The sequence below is a fragment of the Thamnophis elegans genome, chromosome 16, assembly GCF_009769535.1.
Source record: "Thamnophis elegans isolate rThaEle1 chromosome 16, rThaEle1.pri, whole genome shotgun sequence".
Classification (NCBI taxonomy): Eukaryota; Metazoa; Chordata; class Lepidosauria; order Squamata; family Colubridae; genus Thamnophis; species Thamnophis elegans.
The window spans coordinates 28,575,785-28,601,486 of NC_045556.1; the positions used below are offsets into that span (position 1 = coordinate 28,575,785).

Sequence of the window (25,702 nt, forward strand, 5' to 3'; positions counted from 1 at the left end):
AGCGAGAATAGCCCTCGCACAATGCTGGAAGAATGATACTATGTTGACAGACTGTTTGATAAAAATCAAAAGATTCTTGATTGTGCAGAGATGGATCGACTCACACTGGAGTTAAGGGACAAGGAAAACTCAGAATAGTATACAGTTTGGGAAAACTGGTATCCACGGATAAATAATAGGAACATGAAATGTACAGCTTAGAAGCCTAGATGTATAGATATAGGAATAATTAGCAACGTATTTTAATAGTAAATGGTTATGTTAGTACTGTCAAAAAGGATTGTGACTTATACAAAATTATTTTTAAAGGTATTTGTATTTAATGTTATAAATCCTCAGTAAAGTTTTTTTCCCCTTCAAAAAGAAAAAAGAACTGCCAGCTCTTTGTGCTACCTGTGTGCCGTTGCCCTGAGTCCTCACCCCTTCCTTCCTATCATCGTAGGGTCTGTTGAAGAAACACGAAGCGTTTGAGTCCGATTTCACCGTGCATAAGGACCGGGTGAACGACGTCTGTGCCAACGGCGAGGACCTGATCAAGAAGGTGAGAGGAACTTGAGAGGACCTGGACGGGCTCACCATCCCTGGTCCTTGACGCTCCAAGATAAGGGCCAGGGGCTGTTCAATTCGCTTCTGCTAAGATCAGAGAGGACCCTTGTAGCTGGAAGTCTATGGAGATTCTCTATCTTCCAGGTTGTCTCAAAGGTGCTTTTTTCAAGAGGCATCTGGACTTCCTTGGTTTTTTTCCCCACAAGATGTTTAGCTTCCTGATCTGACTCTCCTCGTCCCACACCAACACACACTCCAAGCCAGAGATACTTTCCAGAATTTATTAACAGACAGACAGGTCCTTGGCAGCAAGCCAGCACAGATAAGCCGTGGCAGCAATCCAACACAGATAAGTCTTGGCAGCAATCCAGCCTGCCAAGCTCACAATTCTATTCTCCAACATTAGTTCCTGTGTTGACTTCTGCAAGAGGGGTGTGTGCACAAGCAGTCTTTTTATAGTCTGGAGAGGAGCCTAATGACCACCAGCTGAGTGCAATTACCTCCTGTACTTGCGCAACTGTTCCTGACGCCTATTAGCTCTTCGGTGCCAGGCATCCAGGAACAACTCACTACTGGCATCCGGATCACTCTCCCTTGTCTCCTACCCACTGGTCCAAGGCTCAGACGCCTCCTGGTGGCCAACCAGCCTCTCTGCGCCCTGCTCGGAGTCGGAACCCTGTCCAGGGTCCTCTACATCCTCCAGAGCCGACTCATAGGGCCCCTCGCTGTCGGAGTCTGGTGGCAGCTCCAACAGCTCCTGCTGGGCCACAACAGCTTCCCATCCAAGAAGCTTCTTCTTCTATTATGAAAGAAAAGCAAGAAGCCCAGTCATGCCTCTTGAAAAAGCACCTTTGTGGTTGGAAGCTTCCCACTTAAAGATGTTATCTCGTTGGGTGATGAAACGTGTCTAAGAAAACAACCAAGCTCAGAGAAACACTATGGACCCTATAGTCGTCCTCCTCCTTCTCCACTCTTCCTCTTCCAGTCCACAAACTCCATTCCCTTCTAGCACTGATGATGTTACCTATTTGGGTAATGAAACATTTGCAAGAAAATAACTAAGTTCAGAGAGCACCAAAGACCCCACAGTCTTCCTTCTCCTCCTCCTCTTCACAAGCTCCATTCCCTTCTAGCACAGATGATGTTACTGTTGTGGCCCGCCAGCAGAGCTGGCAGCAGATTCGGACAGTGAGGAGGTTGGGGAGGAAGATAGGCCAGTCCTGGAGTCTGGGGAAGGCTCTGAGGAGGGCTCTGTGTCAGAGGCAGAGAGGAGGCCAGGCCGTCTGACAGTTATCAGCTGCCTTCAGAGTCGGAGATCAGTGAGGCAGAAGAACAGCTGGAGCCTGTTCCCAGTGTGCGCATGCGCAGAGCTGCCAGACGAAGGGAACAGCTAAAGAACAGGGTTCGACTTGGGAGTAAGGCCACAGGTGAATGGCCCCTCCCAGAGGAAATAAAAGAGGAGCGAAAGGGGAGTGGAGTTTGCAGGAGGAAATTAGTTCGTTTAATTGGTTCTTGACTCTCCGAAGCTCCTTGCCACGTTTTGCAGATATTGGCCTGGCAGTTCTCCAAGCCAGATAAGGTCTGTGACTGTAAATCCTCCCTGGAAAGACTTTGCTGGATGTGAATGAGAAGAATTCACAGTAAATTAATAAAAGGGGTTTTGTTGGGACAAGGAGTTTGTTTCAGGCTCTTGGGGAGCCTCGTTGGGAAATAAAATGTCTCCAAGAAAACAACCAAGGTAAGAGAACACTAAGCATCCCATAGTCCTCCTCCTCCTCCCAAACCCCATTCCCTTCTAGCACTGATGAAGTTACCTAGTTGGGTCATGAAATATCTGCAAACTCAAGGGAGCACCAAGAAATCAATGCATCCCACTTCCTGGCCAAATCATGTAGACTTTTTCTTCACCTCCCCATTTCTACACCCTGTCAAAATCTAGCATTTATTTATTTTTTTAACTGGGTACCACTTATCTTTCTGGGTGAAGGATTTCCACCAGGTCTGGAGAGCTGCCCATTGGCCACAAGTAACGGGCTGCTTTTCTCTTCCTTTTCCTCCAGAACAATCACCACGAGGAGAACATCACCGCCAAGATGAAGAGCCTGAAGGGCAAAGTGTCCGATCTGGAGAGGGCAGCCTCTCAGAGGAAGGCCAAGTTGGATGAGAACTCTGCCTTCCTCCAGTTCAACTGGAAAGCCGATGTGGTTGAATCCTGGATAGGTAACCATGGAAGGGAGGGAGGGCCATGTTACGAAAACAGACAGGGAGACTTGGGTGAAGGGTGGGAATGCTTAGAAATCCCAATGGGGCTAGATAGATGATGGATGGAATAATGGAAGGAAGATAGATAGATGATAGATATAGAGAGAGAGATAGAGAGAGAGAGATAGAGATAGATAATGGATGGAATAATGGTAGATAGATAGATAGATAGATAGATAGATAGATAGATAGATAGATAGATAGATAGATAGATAGATAGATAGATGATGGATGGAATAATGGAAGGAAGATAGATAGATAGATAGATGATAGATTGATAGATGATAGATTGATTGATTGATTGATTGATTAAAAAAATTATTGGCACCTAGCTTGAAAGCAGGAGACCATGAGTTCTGTTGGAATTCATTCTGGATGTTTGCGTGCAGGACAGCTTCGGCTGTCTGAAACACACATACACAGGGATGCAAAAAACCATTTTTCTCCATTCCAATTCAGATCCTATGAATCAATTGCTCTGTGAAACATCTGTGAAAAAAATTCAGGTGCTTCAGGCAGGAAAATGTCATCAAAGCAACAGAAGAGAAATCAGAAGAGTCAGTAAGAAAGGGAGTAGCAAGAACTCCTTGAGACATGAAATCACGATGAGGAAAGACCAAAAGAGGCACCGTAGGGGGTAATGAAAGAGGGGTAGCCGGGATGACCGGAAGAAAGTAAGAAGAGCCAGGCAGATTCACTTGCCAAGAGATTGAAATAAGAAGGAAGATAAGAAATAGCCTTTTGTGTGGGGGTCAGGTTGGAAAGCAGGCAAAAGCGTCCTTTAAAGGAATGTAATGCTGAGGAGCTTCAAAGGCTGAGGGTGACAAAGGCATGCATACAAGGGAAGAGAAAGCTTTGGATTCAGAGTGTGAATTTAGTGAAAAGGTTTCCAAATATGGCGGGGGGGTGTCTGGTCCCCCCATCACGGCTTGTTCATGAACTTTTAAACATTCCATGACGATCCGCCAAGTGGAAAGTATTTTCCCTGGTGCCCTTGGAGGGTCATGGAAATACTTCCCTAATTTTTCCCAAGTGGCTATCCGAATTGAGCCCTTATCAGGATATGTGGGACAATTTTGATAAATATACCTGAGAAGGTCAGTAAGGTCTTTTTTCGAAGGGATGGGGAGAAAGTTCCCATTGTTTTTTAAGATTAATATTGAGGTTTTGGCCAATTCTCTAAGTTCATGGAGGTGCGCAACCTGAGGCTTAGAGAATTCTGCCCCCATAACTCACGATTAGGAGGATGCTCCGCCTGCGACGGCCGGTCCTGGTATGCAAGGGGCGTTCCTTCGCCGGTAAGCAATGGGGGTGCCAAATGAGGCGACGTGCTTGATCAGCAAGATCACGTCGGGGTCACCAGTTGCGGCGTTGTCGCCACACTGGTGGGCTGCTCATGTGTCCTTGCCTAATCAAAAGGAAAACACCAGACGAAATTCCTTGGGATGAGCAAAAGCCTCGAAGGATCCTCGAAGGGCTCTTTTATTAGAAAAAGTTAGTTACAGCGTCATAATCACACATGGCACAAGTAAGCTAATGAAAAGTTCACAGCATTCCAGAAATAAACCAATAGAAAATCACATCATGGCAAAGGGTAGGCAAAGGGGGGCAAAGGGGGAACAGAAGATTACAAGCTGCATGGCATTGGGAGGGGGAGAGAGGGAACAAAAAGCTATAGCACAGCATAGGGGGGGAGGAAGGGCATGTGTGGGAGTAGGCTCACACAGTTCTTGTTACAAAAGGCTGCATAGTGAGTTATGACCGTTAGGCAATGTTTTTGCATCCCTGTGTATGTGTGTTTCAGACAGCCGAAGCTGTCCTGCACGCAAACATCCAGAATGAATTCCAACAAGTTCTAGTTCCACTTATCCTATAACTATTATATTTTAACTTACTCTTATTTTAAATTGTTTGTATAGAATTTTATTGGTGATATGTGTTTCAACCTTGTGCTTTGATATGGCCTATAGGCTAATCAATGAAGCTATTATCTAATCTTATAATCTAATCTAGTTCCACATTAGCCATGAAAGCCAGCTGGGTGACTTTGGGCCCAATCTCCAGGCAATGGTGAATTCCAGTCTCACCTTAGCCATGGTCCCAATCACCAGGCGATGGTGAATTCTAGTCTCACCTCAATCATAAAAGGCCAACTTTGGGCCAGTCCCCCTCTCTCAGCCTAATCCACGTCACCAGCTGGCTGTTGTGGAGAAACTAGGTGGAGGAAGGTGTGCTGGAGATGTTCACCCCCTTGAATTTTTTATGTAAAAAATAAAATAAAAGAGGGATACAAATAAACCAAGGACAAATCTCCTAGGTGAGAAAGAAAACAGCCTCAAGACAGATGACTACGGGCGAGACCTCTCCTCCGTGCAGACTCTTCTCACCAAACAGGTGCGTGGCCGCGAAGGGAAGGGGATATTTTTGCTGAAGGCCGTAACAAGCAAGAAGGACTTCAGCCTTCTTTTCCTTTGGGTCTTTGGCCTGCCACACTTTCTATTATTCTACTATGCCTTTTCTATTGTGGGAAAATGGGAGGGGTTAGATACTATGTAGCTATAACAACATTCTTTCTAGAAAGCCAAGGTCATCCTTTGTCTCTGCACCTCTGCACCTGACCGGAACTGGATGGGTGGAAGCTGCCAGTATGGCAGTGGAAGATTGGACCTTGGGATGGACTTATGGGTGTGGGGGCAGGATCTTGAACTTCCAACTGGGTGGGAAACCAGGAAGCTTTCAGATTCGGGTTTTCCCAGATGTGCCAACATGGCTGTCTTCATAAATTGGAATTTTAACAATATTGGACTCTGATTTACTTTTGGATGCTATTTGGAACCCTGTTTCTTTCCGTACTCCAAAGTCTTAACCTTCCAACTCTCCTTGCAGGAAACCTTTGACGCTGGGCTCCACGCCTTTGCCCAGGAAGGCATCGCCAACATCACCGCCCTGAAGGACCAGCTGCTGGCCGCCAAGCATGTCCAGTCGAAGGCCATCGAGGCTCGCCACGCCTCGCTCATGAAACGCTGGAACCAGCTGCTGGCTAACTCTGCTGCCCGGAAGAAAAAACTCTTGGAGGCCCAAGAACATTTCAGAAAGGTGAGAAAAGGCATCAGGCACCTCCCAAATCGGCTATTCGGCTTTGCCCAAGAAGTCTTAAGAAATCCCCGTTAGCCAGGGAAGAGTGGGCAAAAGACGGGGCAGCCAAATTTAAGGGCTTTGAGATTAATCCATCAGAATAGTATTGGAAGGGACCCTGGAGGTCTTCTAGCCCAACCCTCTCCTCAAGCAGGAGACCCTACACCATTCCAGTCAAAGGGGCTGTCCAGTTTCTTCTTCAAAACCTTCAAACCTTCTGGAGGCTGCTCCACTGGTTAATTGTCCGCCCTGCTAGAAAGTTTCTCTTTAATTCCAGGCTGCTTCTCTCCTTGGTTAGCTTCCCTCCATTGCTCCTCGTCCTGCCTTCTGGTGCTTTGGAGAATAGGTTGACCCCCTCCTCTTCTTTGGGGCAGCCCCTCAAGTACTGGAAGACTGCTATCCTGTCCCTCATAGCCCTTCTTTTTCTCTAGACGGGCCAGACTCAAATCCTGCAACTGTCCTTCATATGTTTTTGTCTCCAGAGCTTTTACTGCTTCAAAGCCTCCATCTCCCGTTTTCTGGCCACATACTCACAACGACATCCTTTTAATTGTGTAAAAATACGGAAATCAATAACATGAATTATTTTGGATTCATCAGAAGGAAGCCCTCCCCTCCCTTCCTTTGAGTTCAGCTACTTAAATCCTGCCTATGTTACAGCACACGTATGTGTATCTTGGAGGATTGCGTGGGTCAGAACCAGGGGTGGGATTCAGCCATTTCGGACCTGTTCCAGGTGAACCACCTGATAATTTTACATCTGGTTCGCCGAACCCGTAGTTGCAAGGCCTGGCTGGCCACGCCCATCCCTCCCCTCCCAGGAGTCTCCACACGGCCCATTTTGGATGCCAAGTAAGTGCAGGTCCTGTACGATGGCTCTGGGAGAGGGAAAAATGGGCCTTCTGGAAGTCTGGGGGAGGCCATTTTCACCCTCCCGGAGGCTTGAGGAAAGCCTCCGGGGCCTGGGGAAGGAGAAAACGCAGCCCCCCTTGCTGTAGGGCCACCTCCACCATGGCCACGTCCACCCAGCAATTGAGCAGAGAACCGGTTGCTAAAATTTTTGATCTCCCCCTGGTCAGAACTCTCTTTAATCTTAATCTCTTTTTCTGTATCTTAATTGAGAGGATTTAGAACCCAGATTATCGAATAAAATCAGGGAATTGTTTCCGTGTTTAAATAAACTTTTGATCATTGGGTATTCTGCTTCTCCCTCATTTTTAAAGAGATAGAGAGAGAGGGAGGGAGAGGGGGAGAGAGGGTTCAGTGCCTGGTATGCGGATGTACAGAAAGCAGAGGAGAGGAGAACAGTGGAAATCTATGGGCCGGTCCTTGGGACGGAAGAGTCATTGCTGCTAGCAAAGCCTCACCCTAGCTCTGGGGATAAAAGGCAGGGTCGGAGATGAATAGTGGTTGTGTTTGGGGAGCTGGATCAAAACAGCTCCCTTCTGATCCTTGGTAGATGTTTGAGGGTTGTCCTCTTCTCTAGGTGGAGGACCTCTTCCTGACCTTCGCTAAGAAAGCTTCGGCCTTTAACAGCTGGTTTGAGAATGCAGAAGAGGACCTGACCGACCCCGTGCGCTGCAACTCGCTGGAAGAGATCAAGGCGCTGCGAGAAGCTCACGACGCCTTCCGGTCCTCACTCAGCTCGGCCCAGGCTGACTTCAACCAGCTGGCCGAGCTGGACCGCCAGATCAAGAGCTTCCGCGTGGCCTCCAACCCTTACACCTGGTTCACGATGGAAGCGCTGGAGGAGACCTGGAGGAACCTGCAGAAAATCATCAAGGTCATTCTTCCTTCCTTCCTCTTTTTCCTTCTTTCCTCTCTTTCTTTTCTTCTTCTCTTTCCTTCCTCTCCTTCCTTCCTACATACCTATGTTTTTCCTTCCTTCCTCATTCCTTCCTTTCTCATTCCTTCTTTTCTGTCCTTCCCCTCCTTCCTTCCTCTCTCCTTCCTTCCTTAGTACCTATTTATCTCCTTTCCTTCCTTCCTACCTACCTTCCTTCCTTTCTCCTTCCTACCTTTCTCCTTCCTTCCTTCCTTCCTTCCTTCCTTCCTTCCTTCCTTCCTTCCTTCCTTCCTTCATACCTATTTTTCTCCTTCCTTCCTTTCCTTCCTTCCTACCTTTCTCCTTCCTTCCTACCTACCTACCTTTCTCCTTCCTTCCTACCTATCTACCTTCCCTCCTTCCTCCTTCCTTCCTCTTCTTCCTTCCTACCTTCCTTTCTCCTTCCTCTCCTTCCTACCTTTCTCCTTCCTTCCTTCTTTTGTTCCTTCCTTCCATCCTTCCTCTTCTTCCTTCCTACCTTCCTTTTCTTCCTTCCTACCTTCCTTTTCTTCCTTCCTACCTTTCTTCCTTCCTACCTTTCTCCTTCCTTCCTTCCTTCCTTCCTTCCTTCCTTCCTTCCTTCCTTCCTTCCTTCCGCTTTTTCTTCAGAAACGTTAAGGTTGACCCCCGTGGCTTTGTTCTCCTTTTTCCAGGAACGCGAATTGGAGCTTCAGAAGGAGCAACGTCGGCAGGAGGAGAACGATAAACTGCGCCAGGAGTTCGCTCAGCACGCCAACGCTTTCCACCAGTGGATCCAGGAGACCAGGTGCTGGTTCCAGGGCTGCCTCGGCTTCACCTAGCCAGCCATGGCTTGTTGAATGAATGACGCTGGGTTTGCCCATCACACTGACCGGGCCTCCTTAAACCACGATTGACAGTGTCACATCTCCCTGCCCCCTCCCTGGGTGTTCCTTGGTCTCCGCTTCTCCTGGGGACAAACTTACGTCCTTAAGTGAGAAGTTTTCTGGTTGGTTTTCCTCCAAATTTAGCTCTTTGGTGATCATCTCCAGAACTTCCACAATGATTAGAGACACTTTTGAGGGGTTAAAACATCTCATTTAGATTTTTTTTCAGGCTGAATTGCCCAATCGATGCAAGTCGCCCTCAATGCTACAGTTCATTTAGCGACCACTCAAAAGTTATGACGGGGGGGAAAAACCTACGGCCGTTTTTCACACTTAAAATCATTGCAAGCATCCCCACAGTCCCATGGTTCAAAAGTGAGATGCGTGGCAACCGACTCATACTTATGACGGCGGCAGTGTCCCGGGGTCGAGCGATTCCCCCTTTGCGGCCTCCTGACAAGCTGAGTCAGCGGATTCACTTAACAACCGGGTTAACAAACTGCAGAAAGGCAATAGAAATGGGGCAACGTTCAATTAAATGTCTCACTTAGCAACGGAAATGTTGGTCTTAGGTCGAGGACTACCTGTGAACAATACATTATCTGAGGGTTAGAATGGGCTGGGAAATTGGGAGTCAGACCAAAGTCCCAAATTTGATGCTGGATTCAAATCAAACCAAGTTTATTACAGGCAAAGGCCAGAACAAATAACCCTAGCTATTTAGCAAGCCCTTTTGCGTTACAGCTCTTCTGGATTTTAGTCTTTAATGACTGTGGGCCTCACAGTTTAAGGATTGAGACTAGATGGCAGAGTTAGGCCATTTGTAACTGACAGATTGGATGCCAAATTGTGATTTTAATATACCGTATTTTTTGGAGTAAAAGACGCACCTTTTTTCTCCAAAAAAGAGGCTGAAAATCTGGGTGTGTCTTATACACGGAATACAGCATTTTTAGCCTACTGAAACCCCGCCTCCTCTACCAAAATGGCCGTGCAGAGGGTTTGGGAGGCTTGCAAAGTGCTCCTGGGGGCTGGGGAGGGCAAAAATGAGTAAAAAATGTCCCCCCCCCCCCCCAGCCTGTAGGAGCACTCTACAAGCCTCCCAAAGCTCTGCATGCCTTCCCCCCCCCCCTTTTTTTTTTTTTGCAAAAAAATGAGGCGTGCAGAGGGTTTGGGAGGCCTGCAAAGTGCAAAAACTTTTTGAAAAATTTACCTCTTCAAAATCATGGTACGTCTTATACTCTGGTGCGTCTTACAGTCCGAAAAATACGGTAGATTTTTATCCTTCATTACCGTACTTTTTGCTCCCTAAGATGCACTTTTTTTGTCCCCCAAAAGTGGGTGGAAATGTCTGTCTGTCTTATGGAGCGAATGCTGCGTCACAGACTGGGCTGCAGAGAAAACAACGGCGAATGGGTTTGGCAGTATTCTGGGAGGCCGATCTGGTGAGCCGCGGCGATAGGAACAGTAGCGAAGGCTCCAGCATTCCCCAGGAGAGATCGCAGACACAGAGGAGGCAGCAATAGTGCCGTTTCTGGTCAGCCGGCCCACTGATCTACGGGGCTACGGGAGGCCAGGACCCAGCTGTCGCTCAGCTGACCGCCGGTGGGCGTAATGGAGCGGAGCCCCGATGAGCCACGTCATAGGGCTGGGAGGCAGAGGCAGATTCTTTTCTTGTTTTCCTCCCCAAAAACTATCTTATGACTTATGGAGCAAAACCATATGGTACTTTATTCTAGAACCGTGATGGTAAGCCTGTGGCACGCTTGCCAGAGGTGGCACACACAACCTTCTCCGTGGGCATGTATGCCATCGGCAGCTGCTCTTCTGGTTTTCAGCCTGCGCATGTTTTTCATTCCAGCTGATCCTCGTGTGTGCCGGAAACTCCCAAGGCCAGGAGGGCAGCACATGGGCACCGGCAGGCTGGTCTCCAGGGCTCCAGCCCACACAAAGACCAGGTGGCCGGTGCCTGCATGCGCTACAGTCAGTGGGGCTTTAGTTTCTGGGGTTCCAGCATTTGCACATGCGCACTTCAGTTTGGGCTCTTGGTACCGAAAAGGTTCAGCATCCCTGTGCTAGAATTTTAAACTGGATATTCCCTGAGTGTTTCGATTTGTTCTAATCTCTGCGACAAACTTGATTTGATGCTGAGTTGTGACCTGTGCCTACTCTTACTGACATGCCTTCTTTTTGTTGTCTTCCCTCCTTGCTTGTCCCGTTTCCCCGGTTTTCTCCCGGGGCGCCCCAATCGAATCGTCACGCTCTACAGAACCTACCTGCTCGATGGGTGAGTATAAATTTCCCCATATTCCCCCCCCCCCCCAACTGCTCTTGCTTCTTTGTGCCATTGCTGTGCTGGAGGCAACTGTGTTAGCCGAGTTCACCCACTTTGGGCATTGATGTCTGGACTCTCCAGGAGGCCCTTATCCGACATTTGGGGTTAGTTCACAGGCCCTGAGAATCCAAGACCCTCCTGTCCCCTCTCTGCACAGGCACACAGACGAGCTTTTCCTGTCCACCGTAGTGGCATCGTGTTTTCTGTTTGTTCCTTGTTGACCTGCTACCCTCAGCGCCAACATGGCAGCCTGAGCTCCCTTCCTCCAGTTTATGCCTCTTGATGAACTGAGGACATCAACCTCCCCAGGGAGACACCTGGTCTGGACTCTGCTGGTACACCCCAATGTTCCGACCTAGGCTTCCCAAAAGCACGAAGCCAACTCCTCATCCCAATAAAACCCCTTTTATTTAGGTTAAAGGGAATTCCCCTCCAGCAAAATCCCGACAAATAGTCTTTCAAGAGATTTCACAACTACAGACCTTTCTCAGGCTTGGAGAGCTGCCAGGCCCGATATCTTCCAAACTCCACGCTGTAGCAGCAATTACTTGGCAAGAAGTCAGGGGCAGATCTTCACCCGAATGAATTGAACTAATGGTCTCCTGCAAACTCCACTCCCCTTTCGCTCCTCTTTGTTCCCTCTGGGAGGGGCCATTCACTGTCCCCCTGTGCCTTTACTCCCTTGTTCCTTAGCTGTTCCCTATGTCTGGCAGCTCTGCGCATGCGCACACTGGGAACAGGCTCCAGCTGTTTTTCTGCCCCACTGATGTCCAACTCTGAAGGCAGCTGATAACTGTTGGACGGTCCTGGCCCCCTCTCTGCCTCCGATGCAGAGACCTCGTCAGGGCCTTCCCCAAACTCCAGGACTGGCCCAGGTTCCTCCCCAACACTGTCTGAATCTGCCACCAGCTCTGCTGGCTGCTGGCTTGCCACAAATCTGACATCTTGAGGAGGAATCCATAGCACCTGATTTCAGGGTTCATTTTCTGTCTCTCCGTTTTCCAGGCCAGTTTAATTGTCACTCTGCTACGGGGGTGGGTGGGTTTTGACTCTTAAGTGATTTATTCCCTTTCTGCCACCATGGAAATAAAGACAGTGTAGCTCAGGAGTGTCAAACTCGATTTCATGGAAGGCCGCATCAGGGTTGTGTATGACCTCAGGGGTCTGGGGTTGCAGTGGCGGGCATGGATAGAATAGAATAACAGAGTTGGAAAGGACTTTGGAGGTCTTCTAGTCCAACCCCCTGCTGAGGCAGGAAACCCTACACCACTTCAGATAAATGATTATTCAACATCTTCTTACAAACCTCCAGTGTTGGAGCATTCACAACTTCTGGAGGCAAGTAGTTCCACTGATTAATTGTTCTCACTGTCAGGAGATTTCTCCTTCCAAGTTGCTTCTCTCCTTGATCAGTTTTCACCCGTTGCTTCTTGTCCTGCCCTCAGGTGCTTTGGAGACTAGCTTGACTCCTTCTTCTTTGGGGCAGCCCCTCAAATACTGGAAGATTGCTATCATACCTCCACTTGTGTCCAGTGGGAGGAGGAGGGGCGCACCGCCTCTGATGGCCTGAGTGCTTCGCCGGTGAAAACGGGCTTCTGAGCTCCGTTTTCAGCTACGATGGCCTTCTGCAACCCTCTACCAGTAAAAACAGCTCAAGTGTCCACATGCGGCCCTTGTGAGCTCTTATTTTCACTGGTAGAGGCACTGGTAGAGGTACTGGGCTGGTTCTTTGCTGTTTCTATGACGGCTCTGCGGGCCAGATCTAAGCACCATATGGGCCGCATCCAAACCCAGGCCTTGAGTTTGACATCCCTGCCGTAGTTCCTTGGGCTTCTGATGTTAAGGAGTTGGTCCTCCCTCCCCAGTGAGGTCACGAAAATGAAACACACACACACACAGACACCGTTCTCCTCTGTTTTGCATTTTGGTCTGGGACCTGCTTCTGATGCCCCAAAAGTTTGGCCTCTGGTGCTGATCGCGTTGAGCTGCTTCTCTTAGCAGTACAAACCACAATTTGTCCTCCAAGCCGGAATTCGGATGACAGAACTGGAGGAAACAGACGGGGAGAGTAGAAGAGCGCAGACTCAACCACCAAAGGGCCAAATTGTGACTTGGTTATTATATATACCTTTCTTGTTGTGTTCCTTGTTTTCTCCCACCCCCTTCTCCCCCCCCCCCTTTCTCTTTCTCTCCCTTGCACACCCACGAAAGAAAGAAAGTTGTGTCTGTCCCTTGAATCTTAATCGGCTGAGAGATAAAAGTTCAGCCTCTGCTACATGCATGCAGATAAGCCTTTAGCCAGTCCGGGCTCAAAGCAGCAGCTGCCAGGGCCAAGCAAAAGGACTCAGGATTCAGGGATGCTTGGGAGGATTGGCAGCGTGAACAGCCACGTCTGTCATGGCTCATGAAAACAGCCGCAGCCGTTTCAGAGTGGAAACCAGACCGCAGCCCCATAGATTAAGTAGGAAACGACTGGCAAAGACCCTCTATCTGCTAGACAGAATTTGTGGGCGCATGAAGAGAAATGCCTTCAGGCTAACAGGTTGCCTGTTTTTTGTTTTTTTTAAAGAATAGGGTAAGATAAGATGGATAGGATAGGATAGAAAAGAATGTAAAATTCAATGCAAAATAGAATAGAAAATATGAAATAGGATACGAATGAAATGGAGTAGAATTCAAAAGAGAAGAATTCAGAATGGAAGAGAGTTCAGATGAGAATTCAGAAAAGAAGAGAAGAGAATTCAGAATAGAATAGAATTCAGAATGGAATAGAATTCAGAAGAGAATAGAATTCAGAAGAGAATAGAATTCAGAAGAGAAGAGAATAGAATTCAGAATGGAATAGAATTCAGAAGAGAAAAGAAGAGAATTGAGAAAGGAATAGAATTCAGAAGAGAATAGAATAGAATTCAGAATGGAATTCAAAATAGAATAGAATTCAGAAAAGAAAAGAAGAGAATTCAGAATGGAATAGAATTCAGAATGGAATAGAATTCAGAATAGAATAGAATAGAATTCAGAATGGAATAGAATTCAGAAGAGAATAGAATAGAATTCAGAAGAGAAGGGAAATTTAAGTTCACCAGAGCGATGGTGGTGGTGGGGACTATATATATCTGGTTGTTTTGGCATGCAATGCTCTGTAGCAACGTCCTGAGGGGAGAATTTGAAATAGATTGTGTCTAAAAAAAACAAAAACCCACTTGAGTGTTGATCTTGGACAAGGGTTGTAAGCCACCTTTTCCCTTGTGTGGTGTTTGTGTGTGTGTGCTCCATGTTCTCCCGTCTCCTCTTTTGGAATTTCACACGGTTTCTTTCCTTTGAATAGCATAGCCTACCGTCGTGTCGTTCGCGTCTATCAGTATGAAGTTGGGGATGATCTGTCTGGAAGGTTTTTGTCCTTTTTTTCTTACCTCGCTGTGGTTTTTTTTTTTCTTTCGTTTTCTTTTTCTTTCGTTTTTACCTTGCACACTCCTAATTCCCCGAAGCTCGGCTTACCTTTTTCTTTCTTTCTTTCTTTCTTTTCTTTACTTTTTTTCTCGAACTAACCGATCACTACTGTGAAATGCCCTTGGCGGGAAGGAAGGCGGGCGGATTGTGGGAGGGTGGCTCCCCCCCTTTGAAACAGGCCACGTAACTGCTTTGTGATCACTTACCTGCCACACTGACGATGACACTTCCCTTCCCCCCCTCCTTGCGAGCGAGACTCACCTGTGAAAAACCGAGCATCCCTTCTCTTAAGCACCCAGGAATTTTAATAACCCGTGCAAAACGAAAAGCCTGCCCCCTCCACGTTGCAGAAGGGCAGGTGAGCCTGCCAATTGATTTCCCCCAGCCGGATCCTCTCCACTTCATGGGGGCACCGAGAAAGTGAAGCTCGCCCACACAGTAGCCGAGATGTGTTTTTGTACGCACCGAGTGTCCGTTGTAGTTTTTCACCACGAATGTTTCAGGACAGGGCTCTTGACTTTCAAAGTGAACCAAAACTGGCTTGCCCTTGGGACTTCATCCATTTTGCCAAGTTTTAACGCTTTGGGATTTAATCTGGATTTTGAGATGTCCCCCCTCCCCCTGCTAATTTTGCCTTTGGTTCGTTTCCAAAGTTTAAAAACCTAGTCATGTATTTATTTACTAGGTGTTTGGGGAGGAGGGAAAAATCCTTAAATTGCAGGAGAGCCGAACAAAAGATGGATCATTTTCGATCAAAAAGAGCCTAGGGTAACAAAAATACTTAAATTAAAGTAGAGCAACCCAAAAAATGGATCATTTTCGATCAAAAAGAGCCCCAAGGAAGCACAATCCTTAAATTGCAATACAGTAAGCCAAAAGATATAGGTGGCTCAGCGGCTAAGACGCTGAGCTTGTCGATCAGAAAGGTCGGCATTTCGACGGTTCGAATCCCTAGCACTGCGTAACGGAGTGAGCTCCCATTACTTGTTCCAGCTTCTGCCAACCGAGCAGTTTGAAAGCAAGTAGAAAAATAGGAACCACCTTTGGTGGGAAGGTAACAATTCCGTGCGTCTTCGGCATTGAGTCATGCTGGCCACATGACCATGGAGACGTCTTTGGACAGCGCTGGCTCTTGGGCTTTGAAATGGAGATGAGCAACGCCCTGTAGAGTCGGGAACGACTGGCACATATGTGCGAGGGGAACCTTTACCTTTAACACAAAAGATGGATAATTTTTGATGAAAAATCCTTCAATTGCAGTAGAGTAACACAAAAGGTGGATCATTTTGGGTCACTTTAAAAAGAGCCCTGACCAGCTGCACCTCGGATCCTAAGGCGTTTTTGCTTTTTTTTCTTTGCTTGAAAAGATGCTGCCCTACCACCTGGGAGTGTGCAAACCGAGCCAGCTGTTTGTGCAAAGGTTTCCCGTCCCCTACCACGCTGTGTGTGCAAAGCCTCGCTCAAGCCTTGTGCCTCTCATTCACAAGCCCTCCACTCATCTCAAGCAATTTACTTGCGGCTTGTGTGTGCGTGTGTGTGTGTCAGGCTCTGGGGGGGGGCGAGGGGGGAAGGCTGCAGGAAACTGGCACTTTAGAATTTGCATGAATTTTATTTTCATTTTTTGCTGCCCTTAACTCAGGTTGGCGAAATGGGGCTTGAAATTAACCTAGGACTGGAAGAGACCTTGAAAGGTCTTCTAGTCTAACCCCCCTGGCTCAAAAATTCAGACCAGAATTTGGTTCTGAAAAGGATATTTCCCCCTCCCCTGTCCTTGCAAGAGAGACTGTTCCCAAAACCAAACTTTTATTCGTGTAGAGAGGAGCAATTAAAAAGGAGGAATGGGTTGTGTTGTTCTCGTTGCAAGATTGGGTTTCTAGATTGTGTGATGCATTTTATCTGCATGGATAAAAAAACACACACACACACACAATGTAGTGTGTGTAATCAGTGTCCACTTCTCCTAGAGGAGAACCCGGATGAAAAACTTATTATATATTACACCGAAATTTTGTGCCCAAACTATCATCATTTTTTAAACTATTTCTTCGTCCATTTTATGGTTTAATAAGCAATAGCAATAGCAGTAGACTTATATACCGCTTCATAGGGCTTTCAGCCCTCTCTAAGCGGTTTACAGAGAGTCAGCATATTGCCCCCAACAATCTGGGTCCTCATTTTACCCACCTCGGAAGGATGGAAGGCTGAGTCAACCCTGAGCCGGTGAGATTTGAACCGCTGAACTGCTGATCTAGCAGTAGCCTGCAGTGCTGCATTTAACCACTGCGCCACCTCGGCTCTTATGTATGTATGTATGTATGTATGTATGTATGTATGTATATGTATGTATGTATGTGTGTGTGTGTATATATATATATATACACACTTATACACACTTATATATACTTATATATATATAAGTATATATGTGTGTGTGTGTGTATGTATATATGTATATATGTATATATGTATATATGTATATATATATACATATACATATACACATACACATACACATATACATATATATATATATGTATGTTATATTTATGCTGATAAATAAATAAAGGGAGACTAGTATAGATCTATTTCAAGCTATTTAGCTCTCATCAGCTAGCCATACCCTTGCTGGGAATCGAACCTGTATGTACATATACCTGTATATATACATATATGTATATATATGTTATATTTATGCTGATAAATAAATAAAGGGAGACTACTTGGGCATACCAGGGGTTGTGACTTTAAGTATATATATATATATATATATATATATATATATATATATATATATATATATATATATATATATATATATATATATATATATATATATATATATATAGCAATAGCAATAGCAATAGCAGTAGACTTATATACCGCTTCATAGGCCTTTCAGGCCTCTCTAAGCGGTTTACAGAGAGTCAGCATATTGCCCCCAACAATCTGGGTCCTCATTTACCCACCTCGGAAGGATGGAAGGCTGAGTCAACCCTGAGCCAGTGAGATTTGAACCGCTGACCTGCTGATCTAGCAGTAGCCTGCAGTGCTGCATTTAACCACTGCGCCACCTTGGCTCTTATATATATATGCTCATATATATATATATATATATATATATATATATATATATATATATATATATATATATATGCTTATATATATATATATATATATATATGCTTATATATATATATATATATATATATATATATATATATATATATATATATGCTTATATATATATATAATATATATATATATATATATATATATATTTAAAGTCACATTATTTATCAGCATAAATATTATTTATATATATATATATACACACACACATACACATACACATACATACATACACATATACACTTATTAAACCATAATATGGATGAAGAAATAGTTTAAAAAACGATGATAGTTTGGGCACAAAATTTCGGTTATAATATAGAACTGGAGAAATGGCAAAAGCTCTGGGACAGAAACTACCAATTGACTATGGCTTCCGCATAGAAAGAAAAATTTTATAAAATGTTTTACAGGTGGCATCTGTCCACTAAGTGCTGGAAATGCAGTCAGACGCCAGGTACCTATTCCCACATGTGGTGGATGTGCAGTAAAGCAAGAGAATATTGGGAGAAAATACAAAATTGGCTGGAAATGATAAACAGAACATTGAGTTGAAACCAGAAATATGTCTCCTAGGTACAGTAGTGGCCAAAATTGTGGAAATCTTTTGGGGAAAGTATTTTTGAGATTTGATGGTTAATAACACCACTTTTTTTTAGTAGTACCATAAAATTATATAACAATGGGAAGATCATTTAATCAAGAATGTAATGCAACAAAGCTTGTTCAATTATCTGTATTCTATGAAAAGTTATGTCAGAAGTCACCCAGCAATAAAAGCCCAGTTAATAGAAGCAATCATTCAATCTTGGTTTCACATTGTAACAACTGCAGAACTAAAAGACTTGTTTCACTCCATGGGAAGGTGTCGTAAGGCCATAATCCATGCTAAAGGTTGCCCAACTGAGTGATAATTTTTGTATATCTCATTTTTTCTGTGTGTTTCACGTTCCTTCTTTAGAACTGCTATTCGAATAGCAAATCCGTCATAAAAGTAACCGCATTACATTCTTGATTAAATTATCTTTCCATTGATCTATAATCTTACGGTATTACTAAAAAAAAATGTGGTGTTATTAGTGAGTTTTAGAAAATACACTTTTCCCAAAAGGCTTCCACAATTTTGGCCACCCCTGTAGTCAGATGGGCAATATGTAGATTGGATTATTACAAGGGATAACTATCCCAAAGTTCAGTCTATAAACACCTTACATTTTCCCTGTTGAAAAACAAGAGGTGGGACGTGCGTCTGGGTATCTGTTTTGTTTTGTGTTTTCTTGTTTTTAATGGTTTCTAAAAATCCTTTTTGTCAGCAACTCAGAGCTGCTTAGGAGTTGAGAGTTTACGTGCCTTAAGCAAGACTCCCATTCTGTAGGTTGGTGCCTGCAACCATTCTACCATGCTGCTGCTCAGTGCATCAGCGCCTTAATTTCAACCCAACAGATCCGTCCTTAAGAGAGGCTAGGGGGTTAATTCCGAGCCCCATTTCTTGGACTGGCTGCAGACCCCTCTCTCATGCCAAATCTCTCTTCAGGTCTTGCATGGTGGAAGAATCGGGCACCCTGGAGTCACAGCTGGAAGCAACCAAGGTGTGTATTTCTTGTTCATTAACAGGTTAACAGAGTTGGGCCATTCACTGTCTACCTGTGGCTTTACTCCCAAGTCAACCCCTGTTCTAAACTCCATGGTGTAGCAGCAATTACTTGGCAAGACGTCAGGGACAGATCTTCCCCCTAACGAACTGAACTAATTGTCTCCTGCAAACTCCACTCCCCTTTCGCTCCTCTTTATTCTTGATGGGAGGGGCCATTTACCGTCATCTGGGCCTTTACTCTCTAAATTGGTCCTTAGCTGTTCCCTTCATCTGGCAACTCTGCACGTGTGCACACTGGGAACAGGCTCCAGATGTTCTTCTGCCTCACTGAATGTCTGACTCAGAAGGCAGCTGATAACTAGCATACAGTCCTGGCCCCCTCTCTGCTCCGACACAGAGCCCACCTCAGAGCCTTCCCCAAACTCCAGGAGTGGGTCCATCTTCCTCCCCAACCTCCTCACTGTCTGAATCTGCTGCCAGCTCTGCTGATGGGCCACAACAGTTCCTTCCAGGCCTTTGCACTATTTGGGTAGGGGTAGGGAGGGGTGTCCTTGCGGGGTTTGTGCAGGCTTGTGCATGGTTCTCCCTTTCCCCCTTTCAGCGCAAACACCAGGAGATTCCGAGCCATGAGGAGCCAGCTGAAGAAAATCGAAGATCTCGGGGCAGCTATGGAGGAGGCTCTGATCTTGGATAACAAGTACACCGAGCACAGCACGGTGGGGCTGGCCCAGCAGTGGGACCAACTGGATCACTCGGCATGAGAATGCAGCACAATCTGGAGCAACAGATACAGGCCAGGTGGGGGCAGCCACCCTGGAATGGGGGTGGGGGGGTGGCCACTGGATAAGGACAATAGTCCTTATCCGCTCATTATGATAAATGCAAGGTTTTGAGCTCCCAGCCGGAAGACTGCAAATTGGCTCAGTTCAAAGACAGAGTTTTTGGCACGGCAGTCTTTGTAGCACAAAGCACCATGAGCAAAATCTTCAGAAATACGAACTGTTGTCCTCCTATGAACACCACTCCCCTTTCCTTCTATATATTCCCCAGCCAGGGAGGGGCCATCAGCATCCACGGGCTCCTTGTCCTCCATTGTCCCCCTCTCCTATCTGCGCATATGCACATCAGGAACAGGCCCCAGCTGTTCCTCCTCCCTCATCTCAGCCTCCAAAGGCTCTCCGGTGACTGGGAAATGTCGGATGGCGCTCGCTCTATCTCTGCGTTCTGACACTGAGCATCTATCAGAGCCTTCCCCAGGCTCCAGAACTGGCCCAAGTTCCTCCCCAATCTCCTCATCGTTCGAATCTGCCACCCGCTCCGCTGACAGCTGGCGGGCCACAGCATGTATTACTTAGCTGGAGCCTCCTTTTGGGAGCTGTGCAGTTTCTGGCAGGTCTTCAAATGTTGGTTGACCCAAAGGTGTTTTCTCAAGAGGCAACTGGACTTTCTGGTTTTTCTTCACGGGGCGTTTTGCTGAAGAAGCTTCATGGATGAGAAGCGAACGCCTTCAAACAAAAAAACCCACAAAGTCCAGTTGCTTCTTGGAGGGGGGGGGAAACACCTTTGGGACAACCCTGACCTGGAGAACTGGGAATCTCCAGAGCCACTCAGGTGGTTGATCAAACAAAAACGTTAAACTTGACAAGTATATTTCCCCTTAAGAGGGGAGGGAAAAAACCATCTCTCGGGTTTATTTTCCTCCAGCCCACAGATAAAACAGTTCTCAAACCACCATATTGGGGCAACTGATTTACCGTATTTTTCGGAGTATAAGACGCACCAAGATTTTGAAGAGGCAATTTTTTTAAAAAGGTTTTGCACTCTGCAGACCTCCCCAAAAATGCCCATTCTTGTCAAAAAAAAAATTGCATGCATAGCCTTTAGGAGGCTTATAGAGTGCTCCTCGGGGCTGGGGGGGGACAAAAATGAGCAAACAAACGGCCCATTTTTCACTCATTTCTGCCCTCCCCGACCCAGGAGCACACTGGAAGCCGCCTAAAGGCTATGCATGACCATTTTGCAAAGGGGTTGGGGTTTCGGGAGGCAAAAATGCTGTATTCAGTGTATAAGATGCACCCAGACTTTCCCCCTATTTTTTGAGGGGAAAAGGTGCGTCATACTCCGAAAAATTACGGTAAGTCAAAGAGGCAGAAACTCTCTCTGCTTGGAGAGTGAATTTCCTCCCTCAATCTTTTCCAATAGATGAAACGGGCGCTCGTTCGCCGCCATTTTAGTGCCAACCTCTCACCGAGTGAACACATTTTTCTTGTCTTTTCAGAAACACCACCGGTGTCACCGAAGAAGCTCTGAAGAATTCAGCATGATGGTTTAAGTAAGTTTGCACTGGTTTTAGGGTGGTCGTCCTGCCCCGCCCAAAAAATACCCCTTTTGTCCCTGTTTTTAAAACTTGAGCCACGTTTAAGTTGGGAAAAGGCAGTGGCTGTTATCACCGCTTCGCACCGCACCCTTCCAGCGCATTGCGCTTTGCTCACACGTGCAGCTTACCTGCCTATGCGCGCTTGGAAAAAGTTGCTAGTTGTTCCATAGAGCAGTGATGGCTGTCCATTTTGTCCACGCGTGCCAAAATCACTCAATTCGTGTGTGCAATAGCACGCATGTACCCACACCAATAATGCAATGCTCCCTGCCCTCCTCCCCTCCCACATAAAGTTTTTAACAACTGGTTCTCTGCCTGGCTTCTGGGTAAGCATGGCCATGGTAAGCATGCCCTACTCAGCCTCCTGTACCACAGCGGGTGTGTGTGTGTTTTTGCCCTCCCCAGGCTCCAGAGGATGGAATCAGGCCCATTTCCGGAACTTCCGGGAGGCCCATTATTCGCCTTCTCGGAGGTTTCTGTGTGGGCCCTACACTTACGTGGCATCCAAAGAGGCTGCAATCCCACCCCACCCCTCCCACATGCGTGTCATGGAACTGAGCTGGGGGATGGTTCGCGTGCCCGAAGAGTGGGCTCTGCATGTCACCTGCGGCATATGTGCCGTAGTTTCACCATTGTAGGCATAGAGCCTGGGCAGGCCTTCGGCAGGTTGCCACAACCGGTTCAGCCAAACCAGTCCGAACTGGCTGAATACTACCTCTGGTCATAGCTGACTGCAGCCTGGTTATACATGTGTCTAAATCCCAGCAAATCTTTTCTGAGTATTAAAGCAACATTTGGAGATTCTTTCGTAGCCTCTTTCGAAAAGGTTTAGCCCAGGGCTCTGGAGCCGTATGGGGCTCTTTCATCCCTCTGCTGCGACTCCCTGCCACTCAAATATGTGCCACCACCCGCTGGCATGCGATTATTGAGCTTCTTGACCCTGGTAGGCCAGCCGTGGATAAATCCAAGGAAATAACAGTTTCAAAGAAAACAGAACATTTAATTCAACTACTAGTTGAACTAGTCCAACTACTAATTCAATAGCTAGTTTTGTGGCCACTCAGGAAATAGTCAGGTTGTTGTGGCTCCTGGTGTTTCCTTTTCTGTGGGAAACAAGTCTAAATGGCTCTGAGTGTTTAAGATTGCCGACCCCTAGTTTAGCCAATAAAATAAATAAATTCCTTCATCCTAGGCACTTTGACAAGGATAAGTCTGGCCGCCTGAACCACCAAGAATTTAAATCCTGCCTGCGCTCCCTGGGTTATGATCTGCCCATGGTGGAGGAGGGAGAACCGGATCCGGAATTTGAGGCTATTCTCGACACGGTTGATCCAAATCGGTAAGAGTTTTCAAGGACTCCCCATATGTTTTTCGCTCCAAAGCTTTACGGTAGCGTTTTCTCAACATGGCAACTTTAAGGCGGGCGGACTTCAACTCTCCCAGAATTCTCTCTCTGGTCATCTCCAACATTTCTCCCCCCCCCCCCTCTTTCCGGCAGGGATGGACACGTGTCTCTGCAGGAGTACATGGCCTTCATGATCAGCAGAGAGACGGAGAACGTGAAGTCCAGCGAGGAGATAGAGAGCGCTTTCCGCGCCCTCAGCTCGGAGGGCAAGCCCTACGTGACCAAGGAAGAACTCTACCAAGTAAGGGAAGGGGTTATTTGGGGGGGAGGGGGGCGGTAGGGGGAATTTAGCATTTACTACAGGTAGTCTTTGACTTACAATTCACTTAGTGACTGTTGAGTTTGCAGATTTCATCCAGCACACAAGTAAATAATTCAGCAGGATTCATTTATAGAAGAAACTTGTTTATGTACAGTAATATAAAACATGATGCAGGTATACAATACCCATGCAGCTTTTACAAGGACAAGAAGCACAAGTATCTATAAGCACAGAACTTATATTTATACAGATCAGTTAAGCTAAGCCATGCCCAGGCTCCGAGCTGTGTGACATGGCTCACAACAGATCCCGATTCTTAGTCACCTGTTCTGACCCCCCTCGTTCCACACCAAAGCACTCCAAGCCAAAGATACTTTATGGAATTTATTAATAGACAGGTCCTTGGCAGCAAACCGGCACAGATAAGCCCTGGCAGCAATCCAGCCTGCCAAGCTCACAATACTGTTCTCCAACATTAGTTAATGCGTTGACTTCTGCAACGGGCGTGTGCACAAGCATTCCTTTTATAGTCTGAGAGGAGCCTAATTACCACCAGCTGAGTGCAATTACCTCCTGTAACTGCGTAATTGTTTCTTACGCCTATTAGCTCTCAGGTGCCGGGCATCTAGAAACAACTTCCTTGGCTCCTCCCCACTGCTGACGTCCGGATCACACTCCTGTCTCCTCCCCACTGGTCCAAGGCTCAGGCGCCTCCTGGTGGCCAACCAGCCTCTCTGCGCCCTGCTTGGAGTTGGAACCCTATCCAGGGTCCTCCACATTCTCCAAAGCCGACTCATAGGGGTCCCTCGCTGTTGGAGTCTGGTGGCAGCTCCAATGGCTCCTGCTGGGCCACAACAGTCACCAAACAGTTCCCATTGGCTGACTTGTTATGGCTATCCCAGCTCATCATTTCTTGTACACTGACAGTGATCGTTCAAAGTTATGACACTGAAATGAATGACTTAAGATCGTTTTTCAGTTAAGACTTTTGAAGCATTCCCCCTGATCAAAATTCAGTTGCTTGGCCACGGTTCATACTTAACGACCGTTGCTGTGTCCCAGAGTTACATGATTCCCTTTTGTGACCTTCTGACCAGCCAACTCAGTGGGGAAGACAGATTCCCCTTATCAACCACAATGATTCGCCTAACGGTGGCAAGAAAGGCTGTAAAATGGGGCGACACCCATTTAACAAATGTCTCACTTCGCAAGATAAATGTTGGGCTCAGTTGGTGTCCTAAGCCGAGGACTACCAAATTGTCATTAGGACAGAATCACAAGCCAAAATATCAGCACCAGTGTCACTACTTTGTAACGTGACAGCGGTGCTCCAGGAAATTTTAATGCAATAATTGCTTCCAGCCGAAAGGCTTGCAATTGAAGTTCTGGCAAGCCATCTTTGATGCACGAAACACATTGAGAAAAATCTTCAGAAATACAAAACTGTGTCTCCTACGACAACCACTCCCTTTTCCTTCTATTTATTCTCCAGCCAGGGAGGGGCCATTCAACATCCACGGGCTCCCTGTCCTCCATTGTTTCCCTTTCCTATCGCGCATATGCGCATCTGGAACAGGCCCCAGCTGTTCCTCCTCCTCCTCGCTCATCTCAGCCTCCAAAGGCAGCTCCCTCTCCAGGGGCTGGGAAATGTCGGACGTCCGACACCGAGGCTCCAAAATTGGCTCAGTTCTTCCCCAACCTCATCGTCCGAGTCTGCTGCCAGTTCTGCTGGCAGGCCACAACAGCTTCTCTAGCGCAGAAGCTGGAGAGGCCCAGCCCAGAAACTATGAGAGAAACAACCTGAATAAAGTAGTAGGAGCACATCACTAAGTGGATGAAACCATTTCCAATATTGTCATCGGTCCAGGACGGCATCGTTTCTTCGGTGCTTGCTTAACGTTCCTTCCTCCTGAAGAGGTTTTCTACACAGGGAGGCAGGCAGAACATTTCAAAAGATTTCTCTCCCCTTTCAACTTCCTGACCTTGTTTCTCCACCCCTCACGGTGCCTTTTCATCTCTTTTGCCTTTCCAGAATCTGTCCCGGGAACAAGCGGATTATTGCATCTCGCACATGAAGCCCTACATGGACAGCAAAGGCCGAGAGCTTCCCTCTGCCTACGACTACGTCGAATTCACACGCTCCCTCTTCGTGAATTGATCGCCAGCGCTGCCCACCCCCTGCCCTCAACCCACCCCGCCGATCCCCGAGAATGCGCTCGCGCATCGTTGGCTTCCTCGTTCTTTGCATGTCTCCCTCTCTCGTGCTCGAAAACCAATCCCCATGTAACCTAAAAAACGCTTTGCTTAACGCCTCCGTCCTTAGGCCTAAGGAAACAAACAAACAATAACAAAAATAATGTCAGTGTGTGCTTCAATAAAGTTGCTAGTCCAAATCGAGGGTTTCTTTCATGCAGGGGTGGGATTGAAAAATGTCAGCAACTGGTTCTCTGCTCGGTTGCTGGGTGGGTGGGGCTATGGTGGAATGGCCTACTCAGCCTCTTGCACCATGATGTTGGTGGGGGATTTTTGCTCTCTCC

General features: G+C 46.7%; 2 protein-coding genes across 2 annotated transcripts in view; both read left to right on the forward strand.

Annotated features, from left to right (window-relative positions):
- The window catches only part of SPTAN1 (spectrin alpha, non-erythrocytic 1), a 97,925-nt gene extending 78,006 nt beyond the window's left edge, over nt 1–19,919 (forward strand). The window contains exons 45-53 of the mRNA XM_032233158.1: nt 443–541; nt 2,607–2,766; nt 5,126–5,202; nt 5,695–5,904; nt 7,430–7,726; nt 8,422–8,534; nt 10,883–10,900; nt 19,062–19,116; nt 19,723–19,919. Of these exons, the coding sequence (XP_032089049.1) occupies nt 443–541; nt 2,607–2,766; nt 5,126–5,202; nt 5,695–5,904; nt 7,430–7,726; nt 8,422–8,534; nt 10,883–10,900; nt 19,062–19,116; nt 19,723–19,815 (1,122 nt within the window). The 3' untranslated portion in view covers nt 19,816–19,919. The remainder of the gene's footprint in view (nt 1–442; nt 542–2,606; nt 2,767–5,125; nt 5,203–5,694; nt 5,905–7,429; nt 7,727–8,421; nt 8,535–10,882; nt 10,901–19,061; nt 19,117–19,722) is intronic.
- Nucleotides 19,879–25,558, forward strand: LOC116519353 (spectrin alpha chain, non-erythrocytic 1-like). Its single transcript, XM_032233194.1, has 4 exons — nt 19,879–19,919; nt 22,523–22,837; nt 22,997–23,144; nt 25,198–25,558. Exons 1-4 carry the CDS (start codon nt 19,879–19,881, stop codon nt 25,321–25,323), a joined length of 630 nt encoding a protein of 209 aa, XP_032089085.1. The 3' UTR covers nt 25,324–25,558.
- Nucleotides 25,559–25,702: the final 144 nt, after the last annotated feature.

Bases quoted from the DNA above. Each gene is read 5' to 3' on its own strand.
- LOC116519353 (XM_032233194.1), top strand. From the start codon at position 19,879: ATGAGAATGCAGCACAATCTGGAGCAACAGATACAGGCCAG. The intron at 22,838-22,996 runs GTAAGAGTTTTC...TCTTTCCGGCAG, and splicing joins GACACGGTTGATCCAAATCG to GGATGGACACGTGTCTCTGC. The intron at 23,145-25,197 runs GTAAGGGAAGGG...TTGCCTTTCCAG, and splicing joins CCAAGGAAGAACTCTACCAA to AATCTGTCCCGGGAACAAGC.